The following is a 27,673-nucleotide window of genomic DNA, read 5'->3' on the forward strand; positions in this document are numbered from 1 at the left end:
GAAATCAGGACAAACACTTATTCACATCATTGTAAGTCATAATAAGCTCATAGTACAAGTCAATAATAGATGAATGCTAATTTATTGAAAGCACAATAAATTGGAAAATACATAAAAAACATGAAAACATGAAACAAAATGTTGACAATATATATCACCAGAAAGAAATTAAACAAAAAGTTTCACTTTAACATAATTGAAATAAGACAGATTGGAATGTTGTATGATGAAACACTCATGAAACATGGCAGCCAATCCTAGAACTATTTACATGTTTATATTTGTGAGCTTATGTTGAATTTTTACAAATTAAAGTCATAATGTCATCAATCTAAGGTGCAGAGCTCAGTTGAACCATCAGGACAGAGTCCTCTGGATTCTCCACTGTGGGTGGGATGGCCGAGGATTTGGCTTTTTCATATTTCTTTTGCTTCCAAGTGAAGTAGAGACAAAGGCCAATTAAAGGAAGAACCACAACTATGCTACGCAATCCCAAAGTGAGCCAGGAGGACGGTTCTGTTTAAAGACAAAAAAAATTCATTAGTTTAATTAAACTGATGAGTTTTCATCGTAGATTGTAAGATTGTATTTTTTGCTGGATGAACTCCAGCAGTTCTCACACCAGAGGATGAAGTAATCTATTCAATTTATAGTCATTTTTAGATGCCAATATACCAAAGTTGATCATTGTCATAAGGGCTGCTATTTGCTTTTTGACTGTGCTAATACACCACCCATTACAGGCAACTGCTCTGTATGAAAACATTAGAAAATAAGACAAACACGGGTCTTTAAGCTCAGTGTTACTCTGTGGGATCTAAGCAGATTGGCAGGAATGGAGAAAGGAATTGATTATATTGAATTTACCACAGCAGAGTTTAATTTTCACTTACTAATGTACCAAGGTAGATGATTGTTGCTAGGGCTTGTAGGAGAAGTATTTGACTGTGTCTTCATACCCACAATAGTATATTCAGTTGTTGGAGGGACTGTTGTTCGTTCAACACACAGGGTTTTATTTTCTTTATACACCCATTTAGCTATTTGTGTCCCATTGGAAGTGCAGTTGATGAAAATGAAGCCTAGAAGCAAAAAAAATTATAAATCATGTATGGATCATAATAAAAAATAATTATTCATCTTTTATCACTCACCACAGTCATTTAAGTTCATTCCTTTGGAGGAGTTACTGACTGGATTCCTGACTGAGCAGACCAGATGTCCTAAGATGTTTTGTCTCAGAACGATGATGTTGGTCTCAGTATTTCTAGAGAAGAGCTCAGAGTCTGTCAGTGTGTGTCCATCCAGAGTCCAGCTGTACTGAGGACTGTCACCTTGAGACACACAGGACACCTTCATCTGTCCCTGGGACAAACACTCAGCGACCAGCTGGACAGAGGACACAGGAGCTGAGAGAGAAACACACGAAAAAATTAATTAGAGAAAATTGCTCCTTTTTAATTTGGGTTGGAAGTTAGAAAACATAGAAAATAAAATGAAGTCTGTTGTAAAATATTTTTATGTAAGTAAAATGTGTCTCTAATTCATGTCATGAAATGAAACAAAAGTAAGAGTAAGAAATACAAAAAAAAGTCAAGAGAAATATTTGATTACCTATAACAAATAGTTGTAGAGTTTTCATTCCTGTGTTTTTTCCATTTCCATCAAACATTCCAAGTTCATATTCACCACTATCAGTCCTTCTCAGGTCATTGATCCTGACTGATCCATTACTGGGAAAAAAGGTTATTATGTCGTCGTTCTTTAAACCAACGTCTTTTTCATTCCTCCAATTGAGTATCACAATGCCATTCATCTTCCAGTTGAATGAGGGTATTTCTGACACGTTGTTCATCAGCTGAACTTCTACTGCTCCTCCCAAAACTCCAAAACACTGAACTCCATTTTGTCTGCCGTCACAGAAAGGTGTCACCGCTTAAAGGAAGAACAAGAATAAGAATGACAAATAAGATTAACTGGTAAATTTACTTTATTATAATAATAATAATAATAATAATAATAATAATAATAATAATAATAATAATAATAATAATAATAACAATTATTATTATTACTATTATTAAATAATAATAATAATAATAATAATAATAATAACAATTATTATTATTACTATTATTATTATTAATAATAAGAATGAAATGATTATATAATAATAATTATTAACATTATTATTATTATTATTTGTATTTATTTATTTATTTATTTATTTATTTTTACAAAATGAAGGCATTCTGTTAGCCACTGGACTACATATATTGAAAAAAAAAATCATTGTAATATTTTGTTCAGTTATTTTTGATTCAGGAATTTGTTTTTGTATTCCAGGAATTATATTGTTTACACAAAAATCTCACAAACTGACTCTTTTTCTCATTACCAAGATATACAAAGGAAAACCTACTCATTTTTTACATTTCTGATCAGGTTAAGACAAGTAAATCAAATCAAATCAAATTTTATTTGTATAACACCTTTCAGCAACCAGACATTTCAAAGTGCTTTACATCATAACAACATGTTTCAGAAATATTGCCACTCAAAGATTTGAAGTGATGTTAAAGATAAAAAAGCAGAAAATAAGAACATGGAAGCCATTTTGTGGTTTTGCTGCTCTGACTAAACACGGAAGACTGAGCTGCTTAACAACTTGAAGAACAATGATAAATGTATTTTAAATGTAGATTTAATGTAGTTTTTGTTTAAAGCCTTTTTCTTTAACGTATTGCCAACACTGTATCTAAAGCCCTGATAAAACCCTGATAAAGTAACATGAACAATATTTTAACTCACCTTGAGAGACTCCAAGTATCATCAGCAACAGTCCAACAGCTGCTGCCATCTTTCTTTATTATTCAGGTTTGTTGATTAGCAGCTCTCAGTAATCTTTGACAAAATCGACGTTTGTTTGCTTAGGAGGACTGAACTCATGTCACTGATGAACAACTGCATTCAGAAGGAATTGAGAGATCTAAAAAGGAAGTGAACAAGTATTATCTAAGTATTTGTCAATACTTAGACGAATACGGAAGCTCATGGCATCATCACACAAAAATTATGACATTGATATTACAAAAACTGAGCTGTCAGACAAAACCCCCACAAAGAATGAATACTTATATACTCATATAAAAAGAGTAGATTCTGTATGAGTTTCCACCAACATGATATGGATCCACTTTGGATTTCTACCAAAGTGAATTTGTCACTTTGGTAGAAATCCAACACCAACAATATATTTTTAAAAAACTACATTCAGAGGGAATGGAGAGATCTAAAAAGGAAGTGAACATACGGACTACTTAGACGAATACGGAAACTCGCAAAATCCACCCAGAAAGACTTTGACATCAATATTAGAACAACTAAGCTGTAGGTAAAAAAAGAAAACAAACTTCATAAAAAGATGAACTTCATAATAATGCTCTCCTCAAATTATTTGTGAGTATATACTTTCTGGATTTTGTCACTTTGATAGAAAAGAACACCAAAAATATATTTTATGCCAGGCTAACTAATTTGTTTCAACAAGAGGAAAATATAAAAGAGGAACAAGGTTTAGAAACAAAGTCTTATTAGACATTGTTTAACTAGACGTGATGTGAAAAATTATTAAAATATTAAATTTAACACATGAAGTTTAAAAGTTCACTGCATATCAAAAGGACTTGGCGAAACTAGAGCAGACGTGGGACAAAGAGGCAAAGAGTTGAGCTAATCTAACTGCTGATTGATTTTGTTGCAACTTGCTGAAGATATTCATAGGATTGTATCATCTTAGAGCAGAAACAGTTCTACCACAGAAAAACAGGAAATAAGTTTGTTCAACATTTAGCTTGATTATTTTTAGACACCAGTGGTTAGCAATGTCTTTTCAAGTTGGGCTTCTCTCATAAACCAATTCCAACAGCAATTGTAACTGCTGACCTTCTTTGCTGTGACAAAGGTAATAACCTAAACTGAATAAAGTTAACTACTTACTTTTATAGTTGATACTGATATCACAAAAAAGTTTATGTTCCTGATAGCTCACAACACAATTACTCCCAAAAATACAACACAGATTATCTTTCTTTGATTTGAACATATTCCTCACAAACAGACTGTGGAGCAATCAAAGTGAACCCTCATGAATTAAGTCCACACAAAATGTTTCCTGCCAAACCCCCTGAATGAGAACCTGGTTCAGCGAGACAGTCTGCTCTTCCCAAAACTCTACATTTTCAGCTCCATTTTGTCTGCCGTCACAGGAAAGTTTCACCGCTTAAAGGAAAAACAAGAACAAGAATTAGAAGAAGTAGTGTATTTATTTTTTTTAATCTTAGTCAAAAAAAGGATTCTTTAAGCCACTCGCACATTTATAATACAAAGCACTGTGCATTTCTCACACCTCACCGACTTTTGTCAGGATTGGGTTTTCTCTGTATTGATTTGAGTTTTTCTGTGTGTTTATTTTGGATTTCTGTGCCTTTTGAGTCTCCGTGCGGTCCTGTTTACACCTTGGTTTTTCCCAGCTGTGTCTCGTTCCCTGATTACCCTCTGTGTTTTTAAACCCATGTTCCTTGTTCCTCTTCGGGTCCTTGTTGAACCAGTCTGTCTATTCTGTCAGTTGTCTTCCAGTCGAGTTCCAGTTACTACCAGTGTGAGTCATTGCCTTTGCTCTTCTGTCCTGTCTGAATTGTTGTATATTTCATCATTAAATCACCATCGCCTTCCCTGCAACCTGGGTCTACCATTTTTCTCCTTTCCACCTCTTCCACAAATCATGACAGAAGGACCCGACCAAAAACAAGGTGAGGTTGCGGCTTCAATGGATCAGATGGACCGAGAGGGATGGATCCAGCAGCAGTTGGAGTTGCCCAGAGGGATCTATACAAGGATGTAGAGATCCTTCCTTCTCCGCTGCTGCTGGAGGAAATGAGAGTGGAGTCGGACTGCGATCGTATGAAGAACCAGTTTCAAACCTCTTCAGTAACCACCCCGACACCTTCCACTGCTTCCAAGTTTTCCCCAGTCACTTCTGCCTAACAAGTTTTTTGACATTGATTCCGAGGAGGATTTTTGTGACCTTTTTGATCAATTCAAAAAAGACTCATTTATGTTGGAAATAGTTTTTGAACTTTATGACACATTCAGAAGAAGAAGCAATCTGTCACACCCGCTGCCACCTCCGCTCCACCCTAAGCTGCTGCTGCTGCTGCTGCTGCTGCTGCTGCTGCTGCTGCTGCTGCTGCTGCTGCTGCTGCTGCTGCTGCCCCCTAGTGACTCCTCGTTGCATCTTCCTCACAGTGCTCCATCCACTCACCGCAGACGAGTGCACCTATTGCCCTCTTGTCTTCAACATTTTGTTTTGACTTAAAGTTTGATGCAAAATTTTTAATAACTAAAAACGAGTAGCAAAAATCATCTATGCGTGTATGTGAATTAACCATTACATTTCTTGACTTTTATCAACAAATGTACATTTTGCTAATGAGTTGAAACACTTCCACATACTTCAGTCATATGAAACAGGTTTGGAACATTTCTGTTTTTTTTATTAAATGTACATTTTTCAAAGAAATTCTCCAAATTTAATTAAAATACCATACAATCAAAGTTTAAGGAGAAATCATGTAATGTAAGTATTTTACCACACGTTGTTCATTTGTAACAGAATAAATTTGGTGCCAGGAGAAAAGTTAAAAAACTCACCATGAGCGACTTGGAGTGACATCAGAAACAATCCAAAGACGGTTTTCATCTTTGCTCACTGATTCACTCAACTGCTGCAAGATTTTGAGGTATTTTATCCAGAATGTAACATTTACATTTTATTCTGAATAACCTGCTGTGTGTCCTGTTAGTGATCAGCAACAGAGGAGAACTGGCAAACACCTTGATCATATGAAATAACTGTAGCGTTCATGTTTTTAACTCACTGAGACGAGGGAAGGAAATGATATGAGTCTCACTTCCCCATTTAACCAACAAAAAGTCTTTGAGAGGAGGACAAAGATAATATTCAAACAGTTTTTGAGAAACATTTTTTGTTTAATATATTTATTGTTTTTGACAAATTAACAAAACTGCAGGACAGTTATCAAAATACAATGATATCCGGAACATCGATCAGACTGCGATGACCAATTGGCGTCGGTTGACGCTGGCATTGGGATCGTCTACATTGTCATCATCAGTGAATGAATCCAAACAAGATTGCAGTTACAGATAAATTCCAGAATACGACTGTCCAACTATCATTTATGTAACCAGAAAATAAACAACAAAAACAGTGATACCCCGACCCAAACCGCCCCAAGTTATTAAGGATAGAACAGCAAAAAGATAGATGGGGAGAAACAGAAAGAAAAGAAAAAAAGAGAGAAGGTTAATATGTACAACTAAAACAAGTAAGATAACTAAATAAAATATTCAGCTCCTCCGCATACTGCTGGAAATGAGTGCATCAGGGTGTTTTAAGTGTCTTGTGTACCAACCGAGAGGCCAACCTACAGCCTTTCTGACAGGCAGGGAGGCAGCAGGGCCACAGAGCAGACGCTAGTCTGTCACTACCCGTGTCCAGTGGTATTACTCAAAAGTTCAAGGAATGGCCCCCACGTCCCAACATATCTGTGTACATTATTATTGAGAGTGTAGCGTATTTTTTCAAGATGTAAACAGGAAGTCATGTTGTTCAGCCAGCATTTAAAGGAGGGAGGTGAGGCAGACTTCCACTCTCTAAGAATGACACGTTTTTTGAGAAACATTTTTAAACAGGTTTCTATATAATGAGGTGATGAATATTGAAATAATTCTTAAAGGGTGTGTCCATTTCCTGAAAAAGCAATTTTGTTATTGTAACTGAATAAAAAGGCACAAACAAAATTATAACACAAATGATGACAGTAGTTTCGAATCAGCACTTGATAAATATCTTTTTTTGAAAAGAAATTTAAACTTATTTACAATCAGAAAGAGAGATCTTTATACAAATAAAGTTTATTTAAAATACTTATGCTTATACAGTTGCTAAAAAAAATAGATTCTTGTAACATGTAGTTTATTTATTGTACACACATTTAAAACAGTCCAAGTTGCATCAAGAAAAACAAAAACAACTTCCATGTTTGCTACATGTTCAGATATTTTCTGTGAAGTTTCTATTTTCCCCTGCTGGTTTTGTATGACTACTACTGTTTACTTCAGTGGTTCCAACACATGTAAGACGTCCTTAGAAGTAAGTTAGTTTAAGTTAAGTGTGAGAAACATACAAAAAACAGGAAATCAGGGCAAACACTTATTCACACCATTGTATCTCATAATAAGCTCATAGTACAACTCAATAATAGATGAATGCTAATTTATTGAAAGCACAATAAATTGGAAAATACATAAAAAACATGAGACAGAATGTTGACTATATATATCACAAGAAAGAAATTAAACAAAAAGTTTCACTTTAACATAATTGAAATAAGACAGATTGGAATGTTGTATGATAAAACACTCATGAAACATGGCAGCAAATCCCAGAACTATTTACATGTTTATATTTGTGAGCTTATGTTGAATTTTTACAAATTAAAGTCATAATGTCATCAATCTAAGGTGCAGAGCTCAGTTGAACCATCAGGACAGAGTCCTCTGGATTCTCCACTGTGGGTGGGATGGCCGAGGATTTGGCTTTTTCATATTTCTTTTGCTTCCAAGTGACGTAGAGACAAAGGCCAATTAAAGGAAGAACCACAACTATGCTACGCAATCCCAAAGTGAGCCAGGAGGATGGTTCTGTTTAAAGACAAAAAAACTTCATTAGTTTAATTAAACTGATGAGTTTTCATCGTAGATTGTAAGATTGTATTTTTTGCTGGATGAACTGCAGCAGTTCTCACACCAGAGGATGAAGTAATCTATTCAATTTATAGTCATTTTTAGTTGCAAATATACCAAAGCTGATCATTGTCGTAAGGGCTGCTATTTGCTTTTTGACTGTGTCTTCTTAAACAGATTACAAACTACTAATATAATCTAATTATTTTTTTTTTCTTACTCACCACAGCCAGTTAAGTTCATCTCTTGTGAGGAGTTACTGACTAGATTCCTGACTGAGCAGACCAGATGTCCTAGGATGTTTTGTCTCAGAACGATGATGTTGGTCTCAGTATTTCTAGAGAAGAGCTCAGAGTCTGTCAGTGTGTGTCCATCCAGAGTCCAGCTGTACTGAGGACTGTCACCTTGAGACACACAGGACACCTTCATCTGTCCCTGGAGCAAACACTCAGCAACCAGCTGGACAGAGGACACAGGAGCTGAGAGAGAATCACATGAAGAATTAATTACAGAAAATCGCTCAATTTTTAATTTGAGTTGGAAGTTAGAAAACATAGAAAATAAAATGAAGTCTGTTGTAAGATATTTTTATTTAAGTAAAATGTGTCTCTAATTCATGTCATGAAATGAAACAAAAGTAAAAGAGTAAGAAATAGAAAAAAAATTCAAGAGAGATATTTGATTACCTATAACAAATAGTTGCAGAGTTTTCAATGTCTTTTTTCTATTTCCATCAAACATTTCAAGTTTACATTCACCGCTATCAGTCCTTCTCAGGTCATTGATCCTGATTGATCCATTACTGGGAACAAAGGTTATTCTGTCGTCGTTCTTTAAACCAATGTCTTTTTCATTCGTCCAATTGAGTATCACAATATTATTCATTGTCCATCTGAATCTGGGTATTTCTGACACGTTGTCCATCAGCTGAACTTCTACTTCTCCTTCCAAAACTCCAAAACACTGAGATCCATTTTGTCTGCCGTCACAGAAAGTTTTCACCGCTTAAAGGAAGAACAAGAATAAGAATGACAAATAAGATTAACTGGTAAATTAACTTTATTATTATTTTTTTATTATTTTGAATGAAACATTCTATTAGCCACTGGACTACATATATTGAAAAGAAAATTAATCATTGTAATATTTTGTCCAGTTATTTTTGATTCAGGAATCTGTTTTGTATGTACAATAAAAATAATAATAATAAAGTAATTCTATTTAATTAGGATTAAATTTAATTTAACACTGTATCTTAATTTCATCTTCATGTAATTTTTCTTTCAGTACATTTAAAACTTTCTATAGACTGCTTTGTACCACTTTGTGTATAAATGCTGGCATGCAAATAAATCTGTCTGACAGAAATAAAGAAAATTAAAACTTAATATAAGTTCTAGTAAAGATCATGAAAAGTATAATTTTACAGAGCTTTAATCAGCTACATGTATTATCCATATCATGTCAATTAAACAAATCTAATATTATTTTCTTGTAAGGTATTTACCTTGAACAGACAAATGAAAAGTTCGAGTTTCTGTCCACTTCCCATCTGTATCAAAGACTGTAAGGTTATATTTACCACTGTCACTGTGTTTCAGGTCATTAATCCTGAATGTTCCATTATTGGGTATAAAATCTGATCTGTCTTTTAGTTCATTTACAGCTATTCCATTTTCCCTCACTCTTAGTAAATTTACATTTTCCTTTTTCAAGTCAATTTTAATTCCCGAAGTGTTGTTCATCAGCTGTAGAAACACAGTTTCTCCCAAAGTCACGTTACATTGAACTCCATCCTTTCTGACATCACAGTGAGCTGACAGACCTGAAATATAAAAAATTAAAAACATTTTTTACAATTAAAATTGTCATCTTCCAAAGACAGAAAAACTGAAATGAAAACAGAAGAATGAGTTTTCTGAGACAGTCAATATTCACCCTTATTATCAGTGATGTCAGTAACGCGTTAATTTGTAACGCGTTACTGACGTCGGACCACTTTTTTCAATAACGAGTAATCTAACGCGTTGCTATTTCAAATCCAGTAGTCAGACTACAGTTACTTATCAAAATCATTTTTGCGTTACTGCGTTACTATCTTGTTTTGTAATTTAATCGTAGGCTATTTCCTCTACGCGTCTTGTCGAGTGACCGACGTCTCTATGCGACAGAAATGTAAACAATGGAGGGAGATGCGCATTTTGTTGGTGGAAAAACTGGAACTATTTTGAGTTTCTGTCGCCAAGTCCGATTATTATAAGCGGCTTTGGGCTTTTTTTTTTTTTTTTTTTTTAAGTCGCTTGCAAATTTAATTACTGGCGTGTTGCGCCTTTTTAGGCTCGTTTTTGAACGTGAAGTTGCTTATTTGGGCTTTGGAATAAGCAGAGACTCATAATAAATCCCAGAATTTGTCCGTCATTAAGGTAGTTTTACTCCGTCTCTCCCTGTCCATCATTTCCCCGATGATCCGTCCCGCTGTGTCTTTGTTAATGTCAAGTTAATGTATTACCTCTGAATGACGTCGAGCTTCGCGTTGCGCTCCAGAAAACTGCAAACATCGAGACCAATTTGAACAGCGCAATAAACGTGAAAACAGCCACGAATGAACGTGTCCGTAGTTGGGAATAGTTATAATGGCAAGTTAGCACCGTTATAATTATTAATATTACGGTAAGTGTCACAAATCTGTGCAGCCATCTGAGCTGTGGAGCTGCAGGAGGAGCGCTGTGCTGTGACACCAAACACAGGGCCGTAACGCAGAACCTGGAGTCTGGGGGAAGGGGGGGCTTTAAAATCCTTCTTAGAGTTTTCCAGACAACAGTGGACCACACAAATTACTCACGTTTTTTATTTTTTTGTACTGTTTTTTCTACAATCTCCTCTTCAGTTCAACCTAATCAGTGGAGACATATTGTTGATGTTACCATTATAAAATAGCTTACAATTAAGTACAAGTACAAAGCTCAATGTTATTTTCACAGGAGGCAGAGCGTTGTTGTTAGCAGCTGCTGAAAGTAACTAAAAAGTTACTTTTAGTGTAACTTAGTTACTTTCCAAATCAAGTAGTCAGTAATATAACTAAGTTACTTTTTCAAGGAGTAATCAGTAGTCCGATTAAAGTTACTTTTTCAAAGTAACTATGCCATCACTGCTTATTATTATGCATTATGTCTCACTGACAACCAAAGATGTTGTCATTTGATTGTTTACCTAATTTAATAACAGTGAGAACACATGTTGCTTATTTGAAAGTTTGTATTAGCTTATTTATACATGCTAAAGAAATTATAAGACATTTTCTAGATTGTTTTTTTCCAGGACAGTGTGCCCAGAGGACCGGGACTGGAAAACACATGTGAAGACAATAACATTATACTTTTGTGTTTCAAAATTTATATAAAGAAGCCGAGGCGCAAATTCAAACTGTAAGTCTCTTTTATCCCCACCGGGACCTGTTAATTGAAGCGACCCGCCCACAATCGTCGACCTATCAACGCTGGACCAAGCCACGTCACGTCCAATCATCAGCCAAGTCCCAGCTGATAAAGACCTTCATCCATGGCGTCCTTCGTTCTGCAATGGAGCTCAACCCACCACCATCCCTACTCCTCCATTCGCCCGGTCCTGAGGCCCGCACTCTTCTTCAACCTCCATCAACCAGAGCCGGATGACGTTCCTATCAGCAATGGGATAAGCTCATCCGAAGCTTATCGCGAACGTTATCCCCAGCCAGGCCCGAGCCCAAGGACTTTAATTTCTGTATGTCAATAAACTCTTCTAATTGTCTTCTTTTCTGCGTCTGAGTCTGTCCAGAATGAAATTAGTGTTATTTCTTTTGTTGATTTTTTTTGAAGTCATATCAGATAACATAAATAATAGTGATTAGGAGAACTGTGATTCAGCCTTTATTTTCAGGTCATGTAAGCAGAGAAACATCTTAAGCATGCAGGACAGTGTGCCCAGAGGACCGGGACTGGAAAACACATGTGAAGACAATAACATTATACTTTTTTGTTTCAAAATGTCTATTATTAATGTTATTTCTTTTGTTGATTTTTTTAAAGTCATGTTTGTAGTTGAGAAAACTCCACTAAAATATAAATATTAACTAATATTATGTCAACATGTTTCAGAAATATTGCCACTCAAAGATTTGAAGTAATGTTAAAGATAAAAAGGCAGAAGATAAGAACATGGAAGCCTTTTTGTGGTTTTGCTGCTCTGACTAAACACGGAAGACTGAGCTGCTTAACAACTTGAAGAACAATGATAAATGTATTTTAAATATAGTTTTAATATATATATATATATAACATATATATATATATATATATATATATATATATATATATATATATATTTTTTTTTTAAAGCCTTTTTCTTTAAAGTATTGCCAACACTGTATCTAAAGCCCTGATAAAACCCTGATAAAGTAACATGAACAATATTTTAACTCACCTTGAGAGACTCCAAGTATCATCAGCAACAGTCCAACAGCTGCTGCCATCTTTCTTTATTATTCAGGTTTGTTGATTAGCAGCTCTCAGTAATCTTTGACAAAATCGACGTTTGTTTGCTTAGGAGGACTGAACTCATGTCACTGATGAACAACTGCATTCAGAAGGAATGGAGAGATCTAAAAAGGAAGTGAACATACGGACCACTTAGACGAATACAGAAGCTCATGACATCATCACACAAAAATGATGACATTGATATTACAAAAACTGAGCTATCAGACAAAACCCCCACAAAGAATGAATACTTATATACTCATATAAAAAGAGTAGATTCTGTATGAGTTTCCACCAACATGATATGGATCCACTTTGGATTTCTACCAAAGTGAATTTGTCACTTTGGTAGAAATCCAACACTAAAAATATATTTAAAAATAAACTAATTTCAGAGGGAATGAAGAGATCTAAAAAGGAAGTGAACATACGGACTACTTAGACGAATATGTAAACTCGCAAAATCCACCCAGAAAGACTTTGACATCAATATTAGAACAACTAAGCTGTAGGCAAAAAAAGAAAACAAACTTCATAAAAAGATGAACTTCATAATAATGCTCTCCTGAAATTATTTGTGAGTATATACTTTCTGGATTTTGTCACTTTGATAGAAAAGAACACCAAAAATATATTTTATGCCAGGCTGACTAATTTGTTTCAACAAGAGGAAAATATAATAGAGGAATAAGGTTTAGAAACAAAGTCTTATTAGACATTGTTTAACTAGACGTGATGTGAAAGAAAAATTATTAAAATATTAGGCGAAACTAGAGCAGACGTGGGACAAAGAGGCAAAGAGTTGAGCTAATCTAACTGCTGATTGATTTTGTTGCAACTTGCTGAAGATATTCATAGGATTGTATCATTTAAGAGCAGAAACAGTTCTAACACAGAAAAACAGGAAATAAGTTTGTTCGACATTTAGCTTGATTATTTTTAGACATCAGTGGTTAGCAATGTCTTTTCAAGTTGAACTTCTCTAATAAATAAAATCCCACAGCAATTGTAACTGCTGACCTTCTTTGCTGTGACAAAGGTAATAACCTAAACTGAATAAAGTTAACTACTTAGTTTTATAGTTGATACTGATATCACAAAAAAGTTGATGTTCCTGATAGCTCACAACACAATTACTCCCAAGCATACAACACAGATTATCTTTCTTTGATTTGAACATATTCCACAAAACGGATTACTTTGACTGTACAGCAATCAAAGTGAACCCTCATGAATTAAGTCCACACAAAACCTTTCCTGACAAACCCCCAAGAATGAGAACCTGGTTCAGTGAGACAGTCTACAAATCCTTGCAAAATAACTAAAATTAAAAATTAAAACAACTTTAAGAAATGTTACTCAACCTTAGGATGAATCTGTCAATTATCCATCTATTTGGCTCAAAGCTACCAATGATTTAATTATTTTGAGAAAGGGTAAAAACAATAACTGGTTTTGTGCTCTGGAGCTCCTGGAACTGAGATAATTATCATTATGCTATTGAACAAGTAAAGAAAAATACTCACTGTTTTCAAATCAAATTATGATAGACTTGATGAAAATATCTAGTGGTTGTTTAGTTTTAACAATGAACGTATTCAACTGCTGTCATAAGTGTTTTTTATTCAGTGGCCTTTAATTGTTATTACAGCTTTTATTCATGGAAATACTTGAGGCCTTCTTTGAATACCTGAAACACATTGGTGTTTCTTAAGTAGATCAGAGAAACATTTATGTGTTAGAACCATACGTCAACAAACCTGCAGACTCCTAGAAAAAAACAAGTGCTGATTGATTTGAAGGCTGTGATTGAACTCTGCATTGTTGCAATTAATATGACCACTTAATATTCATAATGAAAATGTGCATATCAATTATCAATGCATGCTATGTCATCTCTGGCCACATGGAGGCGTATCAGAGCACAGAGACAAGAAGAAATGTATTTATCTCTATTGGCCAGCAGAGGGAAGCCTTGCTCCAACTGATTGGATGAATGTTTTGTTTTAGGCCAAAAATGATGAGCCAATTCGTTTTTAGGCTGATTTTTTTTTTCCCACCTCGAAGGCAAAACAAAACATTTGACAGTTTTGAGTCCATAACAGATTCTAATGTTTATTGTTTCAAACATTTCGGTTCAATCAGTAACTGATTACATGTAAAACAGGAGTATTCAAAGTGTCAAATATGTCAATTTAACATGCATCTTCCATACCTGAACTCTACAAGTCAGAGCTGAAAATAAATTTAGTCACAGAGCAAAAAAGCACAAGGGATCTTAAAACTGAGGAATGCATGTAATAAAGAAAGCAAATGAAACAGAACAGTAGCTAAGTTCCTTTGTTATGCATGTTTGTTGCATTCATAGTTGTAAAAACATTTGTCTCTCAGTAACCAGTAACAGGAAGAGAGATGAGGAACAAAACATTTTAATGCATAAGACAGCACACAGATATTCATTCTAACCAGTCTGAGAATCAGCCAGCAAACCTAATATGGATGGAGATTGCTTCACATCCTCCTTGTTTCTGTTGTTGTTTAGCCGTCGCTGTAAACTTCCCAAATTTCTCACAGGTTTTTTTTTAGAGATTTGCGTAGATACTCTCATCCACATTTCCATACAGACTGTTGTCCATATTTCCATATGTCATATCAACAGACAGCCGAGGTTGCTTTTTAACTTTGCCATACTCTGCTTGAGTTTCTTTGCTCAGCTCCTCTCGCCTCCTCCCCTGACCAGCATTGCTCCGTTTTTGGTCATAATTATTTTCTTCTGAAGAAGAGCAGCAAAGAGAGGTACAAGAAAAACATGATAATTCTAAGTTTCATGTTTCCTGATGAAAATTTATGAAATTGAGATAAATGGTACCTTTGTGGTTTGGCTTTTTCCTCTTCACACAGAAAATTCCTATGCTGACAACTAGGATAATTAACAGAGCTCCAATTGCACCACTCATTATTGGCAATAGCACTGCTTAAAAGTGAAGAAAAAAAATTTATTTTTAAGAAAGGTAATGTGATTTCATGAATATTTGAAATTAAAGAAAGAAATAATACATTATTAAATTCTCTACAAAATAGGTTTTCGCTTCATAAAATACCAACATTGTTCAAGAAGAGATTTAAAGTTGTGTTTTTAAATCTGTCATCTTACCCATTATACTATGTGTCTCTGGTGAAGGTTCAACACACAGAGTGTTATTTTCTTTAAACACCCACTTAGATATGTGTATACCATTTGAAGTGCAGTTCACAAAGTCTGTATTCAAAAAGAGCAAACAAAAATTATTATTTACCTGGTGATCAGAGTTATTAGTTTCAAATAATCTATTTTTGTCCAGGAATTTCCCACTCACCACAGGTAGATGTGATTTTCTCTTTGAGAAGAGAACTGACTTTAGTCCTGACTGAGCAAACCAGGCGTCCTGCAACGTTTGGTCTCAGGACGATGGTGTTAGACTCAATATTTCCAGAGAGGAGCTCACGTCCTGACGGTTTGTTTCCATTCAGAGTCCAGCTGTATTGAGGATTGTTCCCTCCTTCGGAGAGACAGGACACTTTCACCTGTCCTTCGGACAAACATTCAGCGATCAGCCGGAGAGAAGTCACAGGAGCTAAAGGGGAAATTACAACCCACTTTAGAAAATCTTTAATTTTCATTGCAGAGCAAGAAAGGCATGCTCCCTGTTGAATAAGGGATACATTATGTGTCTCAGTAAAATATAAGAATGAACTTTAACAGTAGGAAGAACTTGACTCACCTTCAAGAGACAAATTTAATGTTTGATATTCTTTCTTCTTTCCATCAGAATCAAAGACATCCAGAACATATTCACCACTGTCAGTCAAACTGAGATTACTGATACTAAATGTACCTTTACTTGGAATAAAGAGATATTTGTTCTGAAGAGGACCCAAAATAACGTCATTCTTTTTTATTGTAAGGATTATTGACGATGTATGTTTTATTTGATAAATCTGCGATTCTGAGACGCTGTCCACCAGTTTGACACACACAGTTCCTCCCAGAGGTCCAACACACAGAGCTCCATTCTGTCTGCCATCACAGCAAGTTGCTACTTCGGCAGAGGCTTAAAAGACAAAAAAGCAAAATGATAATATTTATGCTTTTGTTCTTACATACAGAGCTGATTGCTTTTTTCTGTATTCAAACAATCATCACTTCCTGCTTCTTAAAGCCTTTGTCTTACTCTATGTCACATTCCTATTTCTTATCTGTTTTCTCCATTAATGTGTCATTTCTTTAAACACAACAACTCACTCAGTTACTTCCTTTATCTGGAAAAAAACTATTAAAGGACCAATCTCATGCTTTTTTCAAAGGAATTGTGATAGTTAACTGAAACAGACAATGCTTTTCTAAGAAGTATTAAAAATAACCCCAAGCCAAACATGTATTTGTTTGGCTTGGAGTTACGATTAACTGAATGCTTGAATACTATTCAAGATAGTCTCATTTCCTATTCATAGACATTCAAGCTCTATAATAATGTTCCCATCTGTATCAGATTGAAGTCAAATTAAATACAGCATTTTAAAACTGCCATAAAAAACTAAATGCAAACTCACCATAAGACATAAATAGTAGCATCACCAGTAATCCAGCAACAGCCTCAGTGACTGTACACCAGTTTCCAGGCCACATTGTTCTACAGTGAACTGTGTAAAATGTCGTGTTACTAATCATCCAGACAAAAAAACAACGCTTGTACTGACATGAACAAGGAAGTGATAATAACTTAGTCACCTCTAGACTGAAAGACGGAACCTTTCTCCTCCAACCAGGTTGTATTATTTTTTTGTAGTGGTAAAAGCTAAACAACTTTTAATTTATATTTTGTAATAACAGAAAATTGACGCCATATAAACTTTATGTGGTTAGTATAATACAAAGTAGAACATATTTAGGATTTAGAGGGAAAACAATATGTGGTTCTTAAAACATTTTATGAATAAAATTCTGGAACATGTGCCATATGTGTATTTAGCTGTATTGATACCCTTAAGTAAAAAAAAAAAAGTGATTTAAAACATACAACCAGAAGTACAATGGAATATTTTAGATCAAAGCGTGCTCTTGAATAATGGGAAGTCCTGAATATTGATATTCAGATAGATGATTTCTATGTAATGTAAGTAATCTTTAGGCAATTTACAAAGAACAATTGACAAACATTTTAGTCTCCAGGTGTGCAGGTTTGGTACAATTTGAATAGTGTGACTGCTTAGGGAAGCCAAATGCAAGTACAAGCAGGAGAGACTCCAGACCAAACAGATGGTGGATAAAGATTAGGTTATCTGGTATATACATTGCAACATACAGAAAAAATTCACAATTTTAATATTGTAAAGTTTTCTAGTTTAAATCAAAGTAAATTAAACAATACATTTTGTGACTGTTTTCTGATGCGATCTGGATGATTCTTCAAACTACTTGCACTGACCGCATTTGAACCATATAAAACATTCTCAGAAATTGATGCATGTGTTTTTTTTTATGTAAATAAAGGAAGTGTGGGTGACTTATTTGTGGTCCTCAAAACTGCAAAGACCAGTAAAAGGTAGATTTTAAATGCAACTCTTAGATGGAAAACTTAACAAAAATGCTCTACAAGACAGAAAACCCAAAAAGCATTTAAAAGGGAAGTATGACTAATACATCTAATGGAGCTATGTCCTGCTCTGTACAAAAGGTGCAAACCTCTGACAGAAACAACATAAACGACAACAGAATCATTATAATTTAGAGCTGCTATAAAAAAAACATTGTGAGAGCATTTGGGTAAAAATGTGAGAGCATCTTTGTTCCTGTTTTCTGTCTTGTATCTCTTGCCTGTGCAGGATGAATGCTCAGGCATAGATGGCAAAGCTACGTTCCCAGCAGAGCCCTGAAAAGGAGAAGTGGGAACAGGAAATGAGCGAGAGAGAGAGAAAACTCTGAGGTTTGCACCAAATACCATCATTTTCTTTGGGTCTAACCAACTATTTTCTTTTCTTAACCCAAACAAGAAGTTCTCTTTCAAATCTCACTTTGTGTCTAACTGTGACTAATACCCTTCGAAGCGACCTTCCCACAGTTTGTTTCTTTTTTCAACTGAAGATTATATAGATAAATGTGTCTAATTTATAGACCAGAACAAAGTAAAGTACATTTGGGAACAGGAAGAACAAGTTTATACAGTTAAACCCTAGCAACTTCAATTAAGTAAATCTTAAATTTATTTTCAACATGTTTCTATTTTGTTTTCTGTGGAGTGAGATCAAGGTTAGGGTGATGGAAAGGAGGTCTTTCGAAGTTAAAGCTCTAGAGCTCATCACTAAAGGCAAACAACCAAAATAAAATATTTATCCCAAGATTATTGTGAAGGCTGTAGATAATATTTGACAGGAAAGTCAATAACACATTATTTTCTAAAACAGGTTTTTACATTGTGCTGTTTTGAGAAGTGCAAAGTCTGATCTTTTGTCAGAAACAAACTTTGTAGTTGAAAACAATTAGATTTTTTTTTTTTACCTTTTGGTCATGGGTATTAATAACTACGAGTTTAATTGTATGATTTTTTTTATTGAAATTGTGAAAATTGATGTATGTATGTATTTCTATTTAGATGCCTATTCTCTGAAAGTTTTTTTTTTTATTTTTTATTCTAGGTCATTAAAGATTACCTTAAATAATTGCCTGTTGGTTGAATAGAGTGTGTCGAGTGTGAACTAATCCCAGGAGGTACAGTGCTGATCTATTAGAGAGCAAACACCATCATGAAGACCAACAGGCAGCTAACAGGTCAGGTCAAGTTGTGAAGAAGGTCCAAAATGTTGAACATCTCACACAGCAGAGCCAATCCATTATCCAAAATGGGAAAGATTAGCATTACTGCAAACTGAGTTAAAAATGTACATCCACCTGACTGTGCAGTCATTCAAACTCCTTATGTCTCTTTATTAATTAGTCATCGATCCTGATGACAGCAGAAAGTCATCAGTAATCTTTTGTCTCTTTATCATATCCCTAATCATCCACCACCCACTTTAGTAAGTCAGTTTCTCCTGCTGTGCAACCTGCCTCTCTTACTACCACTTTCTGTAAGATGTCATTTGTTTTCTTCACTTTCTGAACCATCACTGCTTTTGGGTTTTGTTCAAATATTCAGTTTTGTTTAATCATTGACCAGTGATACGATACTATGAATTTCACCATTAACAACTTTTATTTTGTTTTTCACTTGCATATGCCATAGGGAGCTGCTGTGGAAAATATGAAGACTAATAACATATTTTTCTTTGGACTCCAGCACATTTGTCTCTTAACTTTTTTTGTAATTTAATGGGTTGAGTGTCAATTTGTCAAGACTTCCTAATTTAACATTACAGTCATGAACAAATATTACAATTAAGTTAAACAAGCAGTTGTTTTTGCATTGCTAAATATGGTTTCTTAAAAGTTACAATGATTAAAGAACAGTTAAACGTCTTCAGGAGTCCACATCGTCATCTTCTCTGTGGATCTGCAATGAGTGCTGCAGTCTTTACCAAAGCAGACAACAGTTTGCTTCATTTGCACATAGTCTCATTTCTTCTGTCGAATTTGACTGGAATCACCCTGCAATCTTTATTTGGCTGTACTCCACCTCCTCCTCTATGTTTTGCTTCACTGACTTCCTCTCTCGCTGTTGCACCACTCTGACGACAGCATAGGTCAAGTCAGCAGGGAGTTCTTCTCCTGTAGAAAAGCAAGATTTAGTCACTCAACAGTGATGAACTGATATTTTTGCCAAACATTCTTCTAACTAGATTTTTGACAATTTCTTTCCTATAAGATATAAATGTGTATATTGCAGTAGTTGTAAATAAGCATTAATAAATACCTTTTCTTTTTTGCTTTTTCCTCTGGACACAGATGACGATTGCACAGACAACGACATGGATAGAAAACAAAAGCAGAGCAGAGATTGCTCCAAATCTTAGTGGGGACCGGCCTGTTTCAAATACAAAGAAAGTTAGTCGTGTGGAAAATAATAAGAAAGCAGCAGCCAGTTCAAACATCAACAGGTCCAGTTGTTTTTATTTCCACATAAGTCACAAATGGAAGAATTATACAAATAATTTCAAATATGCAGGTTATCAAGAGTTTACCAATTTAGTTTGTGTGAATTTAGCAATTTGAATTTGTATAACAGACTTTACCTTCAATGTACAACTGCAGAGTCCGTCCTCCTGTTGCTTTTCCATTGGAATCAAAAAGTTTAAGTGTGTATTCACCACTATCACTGCTCCTAAGGTTGCTGATCCTAAATGTCCCGTTGTTGGAGATAAATTCGGATCTGCTCTCTAATGTGTTTGTCACGAGTCCATTGTTTCTCCAATTTAGTATTATTGTTGCTTCCTTTGTCCACTGGAATATTATTTTTTTTGAGGCCTCATCCATCAGGTGAACAAACACAGTTGCTCCGCAGGGTTGAGAACATTGAGCTCCCTCGTGTCTGGCATCACAGAACGTTTTATTACCTGAATAATAGAATAATGAAAAAGTTGAATGCAGTTTAAACAAAATATATTTGAGCTTTTTTTAAAAAAAAAGATTTCAAATAACACAATTGTTTAAATTAAAAACTATTGTGTGAAAACTTAGTTAAAGCCTTCATTTCATTTCACTCTTACAAGCCACAAAACACACAAGCTTTGTTGTTGAAGATTTTCAGACTTACTGTCACAAAGTTGATGTAGTTTTATAATACATTTGAAACCAGAAGGTTACATACACTGAATAAAGAGATATATATACAAAAAAAGTTCTCACTGTCTGAAGTGAAATCAGAGCAAAATTACCAAAAATTTTTCTTTATGCTAAATGCCTGTAAAATTAGTTGGGGGTTTTTTAGATATTTTTTGTACATTTCTTTGAATTTAGAAGTTTACATACATTTGCACAGTGTGGGGAATAATTGTCTTTTAAACTGTGTAACTTGCTACTTTTGTGGAGTTCTGGTCCTTTTCACCTGACAGAATAAATAATAATAAATAACTTTGTTCAAAATATCTAGAACATTGTTACCAACTCATTACTGATAAATTACTTGTATTCAGACACTAAAATCTGGGTACATTTAACACTATTGTGTTATTTTAACAAGAACACTACTGCATAAAAACACATAACACAAAATTACATGACCGTGGGATTTTAATAAACATAAAAATCACATAATAGTGACTATTGATCTCTTTAAAAAAGTTTTATTGGAAATATCCCAACATAACTCCCTGGTCTTATGAAAAAACTCTCAGAAATTATCAAAGAAATCAATTTTAGTTTAACGTTTTAGTCATAATTATAGGAGCAAATAAAATTCACATCTATGCCACATTTTGATGAGGTTGTAAAACGATTAGTTGATCTATAACCTTTTGAGCTGGACAGTCAAAATCCTGCTTTTCTGAGTTAAAGTTACACCTCTCTGGTTCAGTATGATGTATTATGAAGACTCTTGTTTTTCGAATCATTTCAAGAACTTTTAAAAGTTATTTTTACAGCTCAAGATTGTTCTGTCGAAAAAAGAAGGAAGAAAAGAAGGACATAGTCGGATCAGAACTTTACTCCTTTCAATAAAAACAAAAGCCACAGACAGCATAACACTTAAACTGCCCAGAAACACTGACAAATGTAAAATTAGGCTTAGTTTTAATTAAGGTCACCAGATGGACAAAACACTGCTACATGGGAATCAAAACACTGGTTATTCCACATGTAATAATAACGACTCACCATAAGAGACTCCTATGAGCAGAAGCAGCAGTCCAACTCCAGCTGCCATGTCTTCTTACACCTGTTTAAACAGCAACTGTCAGATTGATTATGTTCTGACAACCATAATCAATTTGAATCAGATGAACAATCAGAAGAAAAGCTGAATATCCCCACTACATAGAGGTGAAAAGGGAAGTGAACTTATCATCACATGGAGAAGTCACTTAAAGGAAACTGACACAGAAATCTTACACAACCAGCTGTATGAGATCAGGACTAAAAAAGCAAACAGGGCTGGACTAAAATCCCCAAAACAGAACCAACTCCACAAATATTACCAACTTTATGAAAGGGGACGTTTTAATAAAGCAGGTGTTTTGGATGATTGTAGCTGAAAAAGTAAAGAAAGCTTGTTAGATTAATTTAACTTCCTGTCACTATTCCTGAGATTTTTATTTTGTATTTCGCTCATTTTTTGTTGATTTTTGTTTTTGTTACACATGTAATTCATTCTCAAGTTCTACACTCCTTGTGTAATTCTTGTACTGGCCTCTTTGAACAACTGCCTGTGCATTATAGAAATGATCTTAAAATGAATTGTTCATTTTAAATGGGCAAAGGCACAATTTTAAACAAACTCATTGTCTGTCTGGTGTTTTCTGAGTTGTGTATATCGGTCTATTGTTGTCCTTTTTAAACATGAGTGATAAGTAAATTGATTTAGCTTGTTCTTAGTAGTGTTTCGTGAGTGTTTTTTCATTCATTTGTTTCAGGGATACAGATACAGGGATACAGGGCATTCTAATTTTTCAGTCAGTGTTTATGTAAGAACCAGTTTGCCTTTCACTGTATTCACACAACTGAAAACCATAAACAAATGACAAACAGGCAATAAATCCTTAGTTGTTTATTCCTTAAGTATTAGTTAGACTGATGAACAGACACATAGAAAACTTTCTAAAGTTGGAAAAATATGCAGAAATTCAAAGTGCAAATCTTATGAATGCCTATGAACTATGAATTACTCTATATCAAGAAAACATCTTTCATAAATAGAATTTGAATAATACAGTTCAGTTGAACAAACTCAAACATGAAGGAACATGAGTAATAATACATTTTTGAATCAGGTCCAGTTTACATTTTTTTATGCTAAATGTCATGACAGACACATGACAAGTGTCATGTGTCTGCTCTATCTTGTTAAAATAGAGCAGTTATTCTTATTCTGACAGGGGGTTTTCTCACATTTGAACTCAGCTGCTAAATTCGTCACACGTTTAACAGAACACTATAAAGTCTTAAGTACTACAAAGGGCAGTACTTAAACATCGGCCAAATTACTTTGTTCAATAATTTGAAAATCCTCTGGATTCTCTTCTATTTGTGGCGTGATTAACATTTTCTTATATTTTGTCTCCTTCCATTTGAAATAGAGGCCAATCCCAGCACATGAAAGAACGGCTGCAGCAAACATCAAACCACATCTGAGCTGAGAAGTGTCTGTTGAGACATGAGAAACAAGAGCAGAGAGTTATGTTAGCATCAATACAGTACAGTGAAAGCACAATACTGTAATTATGAACTAAATATGTGGCAGAAGTCTTGGTTAACATAGTGCAGTGCAATGTATCACTCTGTGTAAAATTGCTGTGGTGGTTCAATCAATCGTCTTAAAATATCATAAGATATGTTCAAGTGAAAAATATTTTTAATGAAATCCTTTTCTAAGCATCCTAAAAAGCTAAAGATTTAAAAGAAGCATCGGGGCGATTTTATTCTCACCTTTACAAGGAGAAATAAATTCTCCTTTGGAGACAAGACTGACGTGATTCCTGACTGAGCAGAGGAGACGTCCTGAGACATTTTGCCTCAGAATGATGATGTTCGTCCCATTGTTTCCAGAAATGAGCTCAGAATCTGTCAGAGTGTTTCCATCCAGAGTCCAGCTGTACTGAGGACTGTCCCCTTCCACTATGGGACAGGACACCTTCAGCTCTAACGTGGACAGACACTCAGTAACCAGCTGGACAGAGGACACAGGAGCTGAAGGAGAGACAACAACGTGTGAAATGGTAATAAAATTAATACACTTCTGGACTCCTTTTTTCAAAGTTTGTAATAATAAACAGAAAATGCATAAAGATCCAGGTCAAAGATGTGACGCATAACCATAACATTATCAGAAAGGAAAGGAAATTCACCTTGAACAGTCAGCTGAAGAGTACGCTGCCCTGTTTTCCGTCCATCTGAGTTAAAGGTTTCCAGAGTATATTTACCACTGTCAGCCTTCATAAGGTTCTTTATAGTAAATGTACCATTACTCGGCATTAACAGATATCTGCTCTGGAGGGAATGTGAAAAAATTGTGTTCGTTCTGCTCTTAAAGATTGTTAAGCTTTGATGTCTCCATTCATATTTAGGTATTTCTAAAAAGCTATCCATTAGATGGAGAACCACAGTTGCCCCCAAGGATCCATAACACTGAGCTCCATCCTGTCTGCCATCGCAGTAAGTTTTCATTTCTGCAAAATTAAAAAAAAACTAGATGAGAGTAATTTTTCAAAGTCCACACTCAAAAAACTCATAACAGTGCTGCAGTTCCTGCAAAAAAATTTTCATTTATTTTACAGGCCATTATAATTGTTTAGTTTTTGTTCATTTTTAAATGATTGTTTATTTTATCAATTCAACTATAATTTGCAATAAAAGTTTGGTTGTTCTTAACAGAAAACCTCCTCAATTCATGGGTTTTATTTGTCTGGTCATATGAAAACATGACCAGGTTTTATTATTAAATGCGACAGAAAAGCTAACATTTTCACAGATTTTCATTTTTACATATAAAAATTAAAAATATATTATTTTAAAATAAAATGATAATGTATCTCGAAGGTTAATCTTGTCTCAGTTGCAAAGTAAAAATGTTACTGTTTAGAAATCGTATGTGTAAAAGTTACAAATGCAGCCTGAGCTTTACAATCATGAAGATTTGGTAACTTTAGATGTAGCACCTTAGAAATGTTTTGTTCTACTTTGATGTTTTCCAATTTGTTACATCACCTTAAACTAAGATGCATTTCATTAGGATACTGAGTAACAGACCAACACAAAGTAGTGCATAATTTTAAAGAGAAAAAATGATAAACAGTTATCCCTGTTTGCGTGGCATACATTCGTATTGAGTCTCCCTGTGTCAAAATGCAGCCGTCTTTAACTCGAGTTATAGCTGAAGCTTCTCACTTGTACTGCTCTGTCAACTTCATACATTGGAAACTACGGGGGAAATTATATATGTTCCTTTTTGCAAAATACTAAAGCTCAAGGTCAATGGTGAAGGTCAATGGAGAGCATCAATAAGTATCAACTTTCAAGTCTGAATTTTGTTCCAATTTGAATTGGTCATCATTAAATCAATTTAAAACATATTGCAGTTTGTAGTTCCATGATGGTTTAGTGAGGATAAGTTTGTAAACTACTGTATTTAACAAGACAATAAAACAAAATTTTGGTCAAAGTAAATGATCTCACCTTTACAGACAGACACAATTTGATCCCTGGAGACATGACTGATATGATTCTTGACTGAGCAGGACAAACGTCCAGAGATATTTTGTCTCAGGACAATGAAGTTTGTGCCATTATCTCGAGAGAGGAGCTCAGAATCTGCTAGTGCATGTCCATCCAGAGTCCAGCTGTACTGAGGACTGTCCCCTCCCTCAGGAAGACATGAAGCCCTTATTAGTCCTTGAGGCAAACACTCAGAGACAAGTTGGACAGAAGACACTGGAGCTAAGAGAAACACACAGAGACAGCTGTTGAAATGATAAAAAGTATCTTTCAAAGTTTGAAAGATTTAGATGAAATAAAGATTTACCTTCTATAAACAACTGTAGAATCTGACTTCGATTTTTATGTTCATTTGAATCAAAAATCTCAAGTGTGTATTTACCACTGTCAGTGCTGTTAAGGTTATTGATCCTGAACGTTCCATTATTGGGAATAAAAACAGATCTGCTTCTCAAAGTATTCTTTTTAACCTTGTTCTTTTGACCTGTAAGAATCATTTGGTAGGTTTTGGTAACTGATGTTTTCTTCCTCCACTTGTATCTGGGTATTTCTGAGGCGTTGTCCATCAGCTGGAGTTCCACACTTCCACCCAAAGCGCCATAACACAGAGCTCCGTCCTGTCTGCCATCACAGAAAGTTTCCACTGCTGCTCAAGAAATGAAACGTCAATAGCAAAATAGTTTTGTTTTTTGTTTTTTGCTTCTTTTTTTTTTATTAGTTGCCCCATTATATACATTATATTGGCAGGGTTTAAATGGAAAATGAGCACTTGTGATATATTGACTGATTTCCCATTTGCACCAACCAAAGCTGAGCATTGACTTTTCAACACTTTGACAGCAAATATGTGTTGAAGCAAAATGTCAAAAACACTTTTCTTTAAAAAGAATAAAAGCAATTCAATCGTTGTCAAAGGTGGTACAAACTATCGCCAAGCTGGGTGTCAAGTTTTATCTTGACACTCTATCACTTCCCCAATCTTATCTAATCAACAATGTTTTTTCTATACAGATTAAACCAAGAAATATATTAAAAGAGCAATTTCATGAACACTTAAATTATTGTTAAAGTCAGGAAAAGTGTAAACACTCTAGCTGTCTGATAATAAATTATGGAAGTGATTTTAATAACAAACATTTTGTAAAGCATTTTAAGTATCACACTTAGTGTTGTTTTTTACCCATCCTGTAGTAGCTTTAACTAAAAACAGTGTTTTTAGCAAAAAGCCTTGTTATATTAAAGAAATATGGTTCTAAAAATTAACAATAACCACTTACCTTGTGATACTCCGAGTAGCATCAGTAATAGTCCGAAAACACCTTCCATGATAGTCCGACAAATGCAGCACTGGAAACTATAAACGGTCTGGTCTCACTATTAAATGGAAAGATAGAAACTATTTCTGTATTGCTGGAAAAAGGAAGTGATGACTGCTTGATAACCTTTTAGATTAGAAAATGAAACAAGACCTTAGTTGGGTCTCACCACACAACTAACAAAACTGCTCTTAGTGTTGCAAAGGTTGCCGACTCCAGCATTAAATCCATGGAGAAAAAAAGTCAAGCTTAGCATATAAAATAATATGAAGTTATTCAACATTTTATCTACTGCATATCAGCATTTAGTGGCTTTGAACATTTAAAAGATGCACTTAGAAGCTATTATTTATTTTATTGTGTTTTATTTTGAACATGATAGCAGTATAAAATAACGCACATGAACAAGGAAGAGGGATTAATCAATGTTATCAAAGTTACTTAAGGTGAAGTCTGTTATCTCACAGCTGGTTCACCTTTTAACTGGGTCCATCACCATGGTAACCTATGCTGGAAATGTATCCTGTTCTGGATGAGATCGAACTCCTAAAACATCAGGACTATTGATGGGGATGTTTCATTGCAGGTTAGAAATAATGTTAAGTCAAGATCTCTGACCTTGTCAAAAAAGTTCAGAGATCATTGCATTGCACAAAAAAGCAAAGGGATACAAAAAG

At 34.7% G+C, this 27,673-nt stretch overlaps 4 protein-coding genes across 11 annotated transcripts in view; all 4 read right to left on the reverse strand.

The window, feature by feature from the left end:
• LOC122837613 (carcinoembryonic antigen-related cell adhesion molecule 1-like) overlaps positions 1 to 12,477 on the reverse strand; it is a 34,919-nt gene extending 22,442 nt beyond the window's left edge. For 2 of the 7 annotated variants that reach the window (XM_044128075.1, XM_044128074.1), the window contains exons 1-4: positions 12,289 to 12,477; positions 9,338 to 9,655; positions 8,517 to 8,834; positions 1,155 to 1,409 (exon numbers count right to left, since the gene is read on the reverse strand). In XM_044128075.1, coding sequence (XP_043984010.1) covers positions 1,155 to 1,409; positions 8,517 to 8,834; positions 9,338 to 9,655; positions 12,289 to 12,337 — 940 coding nt within the window. In that variant the 5' untranslated portion in view covers positions 12,338 to 12,477. Of the gene's footprint in view, positions 1 to 243; positions 517 to 893; positions 1,083 to 1,154; positions 1,410 to 6,367; positions 7,789 to 8,054; positions 8,310 to 8,516; positions 8,835 to 9,337; positions 9,656 to 12,288 lie in introns of those variants that run through there. The other 5 variants (XM_044128078.1, XM_044128077.1, XM_044128080.1 and 2 more) reach the window with 5 other exon arrangements.
• Positions 12,478 to 14,431: 1,954 nt separating this feature from the next.
• LOC122837615 lies at positions 14,432 to 17,072 on the reverse strand. Of its 2 annotated transcripts, none has more exons than XM_044128085.1 (6): positions 16,935 to 17,072; positions 16,106 to 16,435; positions 15,701 to 15,958; positions 15,499 to 15,603; positions 15,214 to 15,318; positions 14,432 to 15,117 (listed from the first exon to the last, which is right to left on the reverse strand). In XM_044128085.1, exons 1-6 carry the CDS (start codon positions 17,050 to 17,052, stop codon positions 14,927 to 14,929), a joined length of 1,107 nt encoding a protein of 368 aa, XP_043984020.1. In that variant the 5' UTR covers positions 17,053 to 17,072; the 3' UTR covers positions 14,432 to 14,926. The 2 variants fall into 2 exon arrangements, with proteins under 2 accessions (XP_043984020.1, XP_043984021.1); XM_044128086.1 differs by having other exon boundaries at positions 14,433 to 15,117; positions 15,214 to 15,315.
• A 2,482-nt stretch (positions 17,073 to 19,554) lies between these two features.
• On the reverse strand, positions 19,555 to 22,318 carry LOC122837616. The gene is made up of 4 exons (XM_044128087.1): positions 22,129 to 22,318; positions 20,550 to 20,870; positions 20,231 to 20,341; positions 19,555 to 20,085 (listed from the first exon to the last, which is right to left on the reverse strand). The coding sequence occupies exons 1-4, from the start codon at positions 22,175 to 22,177 to the stop codon at positions 19,961 to 19,963; spliced, it is 606 nt and encodes a 201-aa protein (XP_043984022.1). The 5' UTR covers positions 22,178 to 22,318; the 3' UTR covers positions 19,555 to 19,960.
• Positions 22,319 to 23,050: 732 nt separating this feature from the next.
• Positions 23,051 to 27,155, reverse strand: LOC122837617 (hemicentin-1-like). The gene is made up of 6 exons (XM_044128089.1): positions 26,958 to 27,155; positions 25,988 to 26,326; positions 25,642 to 25,902; positions 24,315 to 24,635; positions 23,896 to 24,156; positions 23,051 to 23,613 (listed from the first exon to the last, which is right to left on the reverse strand). The coding sequence occupies exons 1-6, from the start codon at positions 27,004 to 27,006 to the stop codon at positions 23,435 to 23,437; spliced, it is 1,410 nt and encodes a 469-aa protein (XP_043984024.1). The 5' UTR covers positions 27,007 to 27,155; the 3' UTR covers positions 23,051 to 23,434.
• Positions 27,156 to 27,673: the final 518 nt, after the last annotated feature.

The sequence above is a fragment of the Gambusia affinis genome, linkage group LG09, assembly GCF_019740435.1.
Source record: "Gambusia affinis linkage group LG09, SWU_Gaff_1.0, whole genome shotgun sequence".
NCBI classification, from domain to species: domain Eukaryota; kingdom Metazoa; phylum Chordata; class Actinopteri; order Cyprinodontiformes; family Poeciliidae; genus Gambusia; species Gambusia affinis.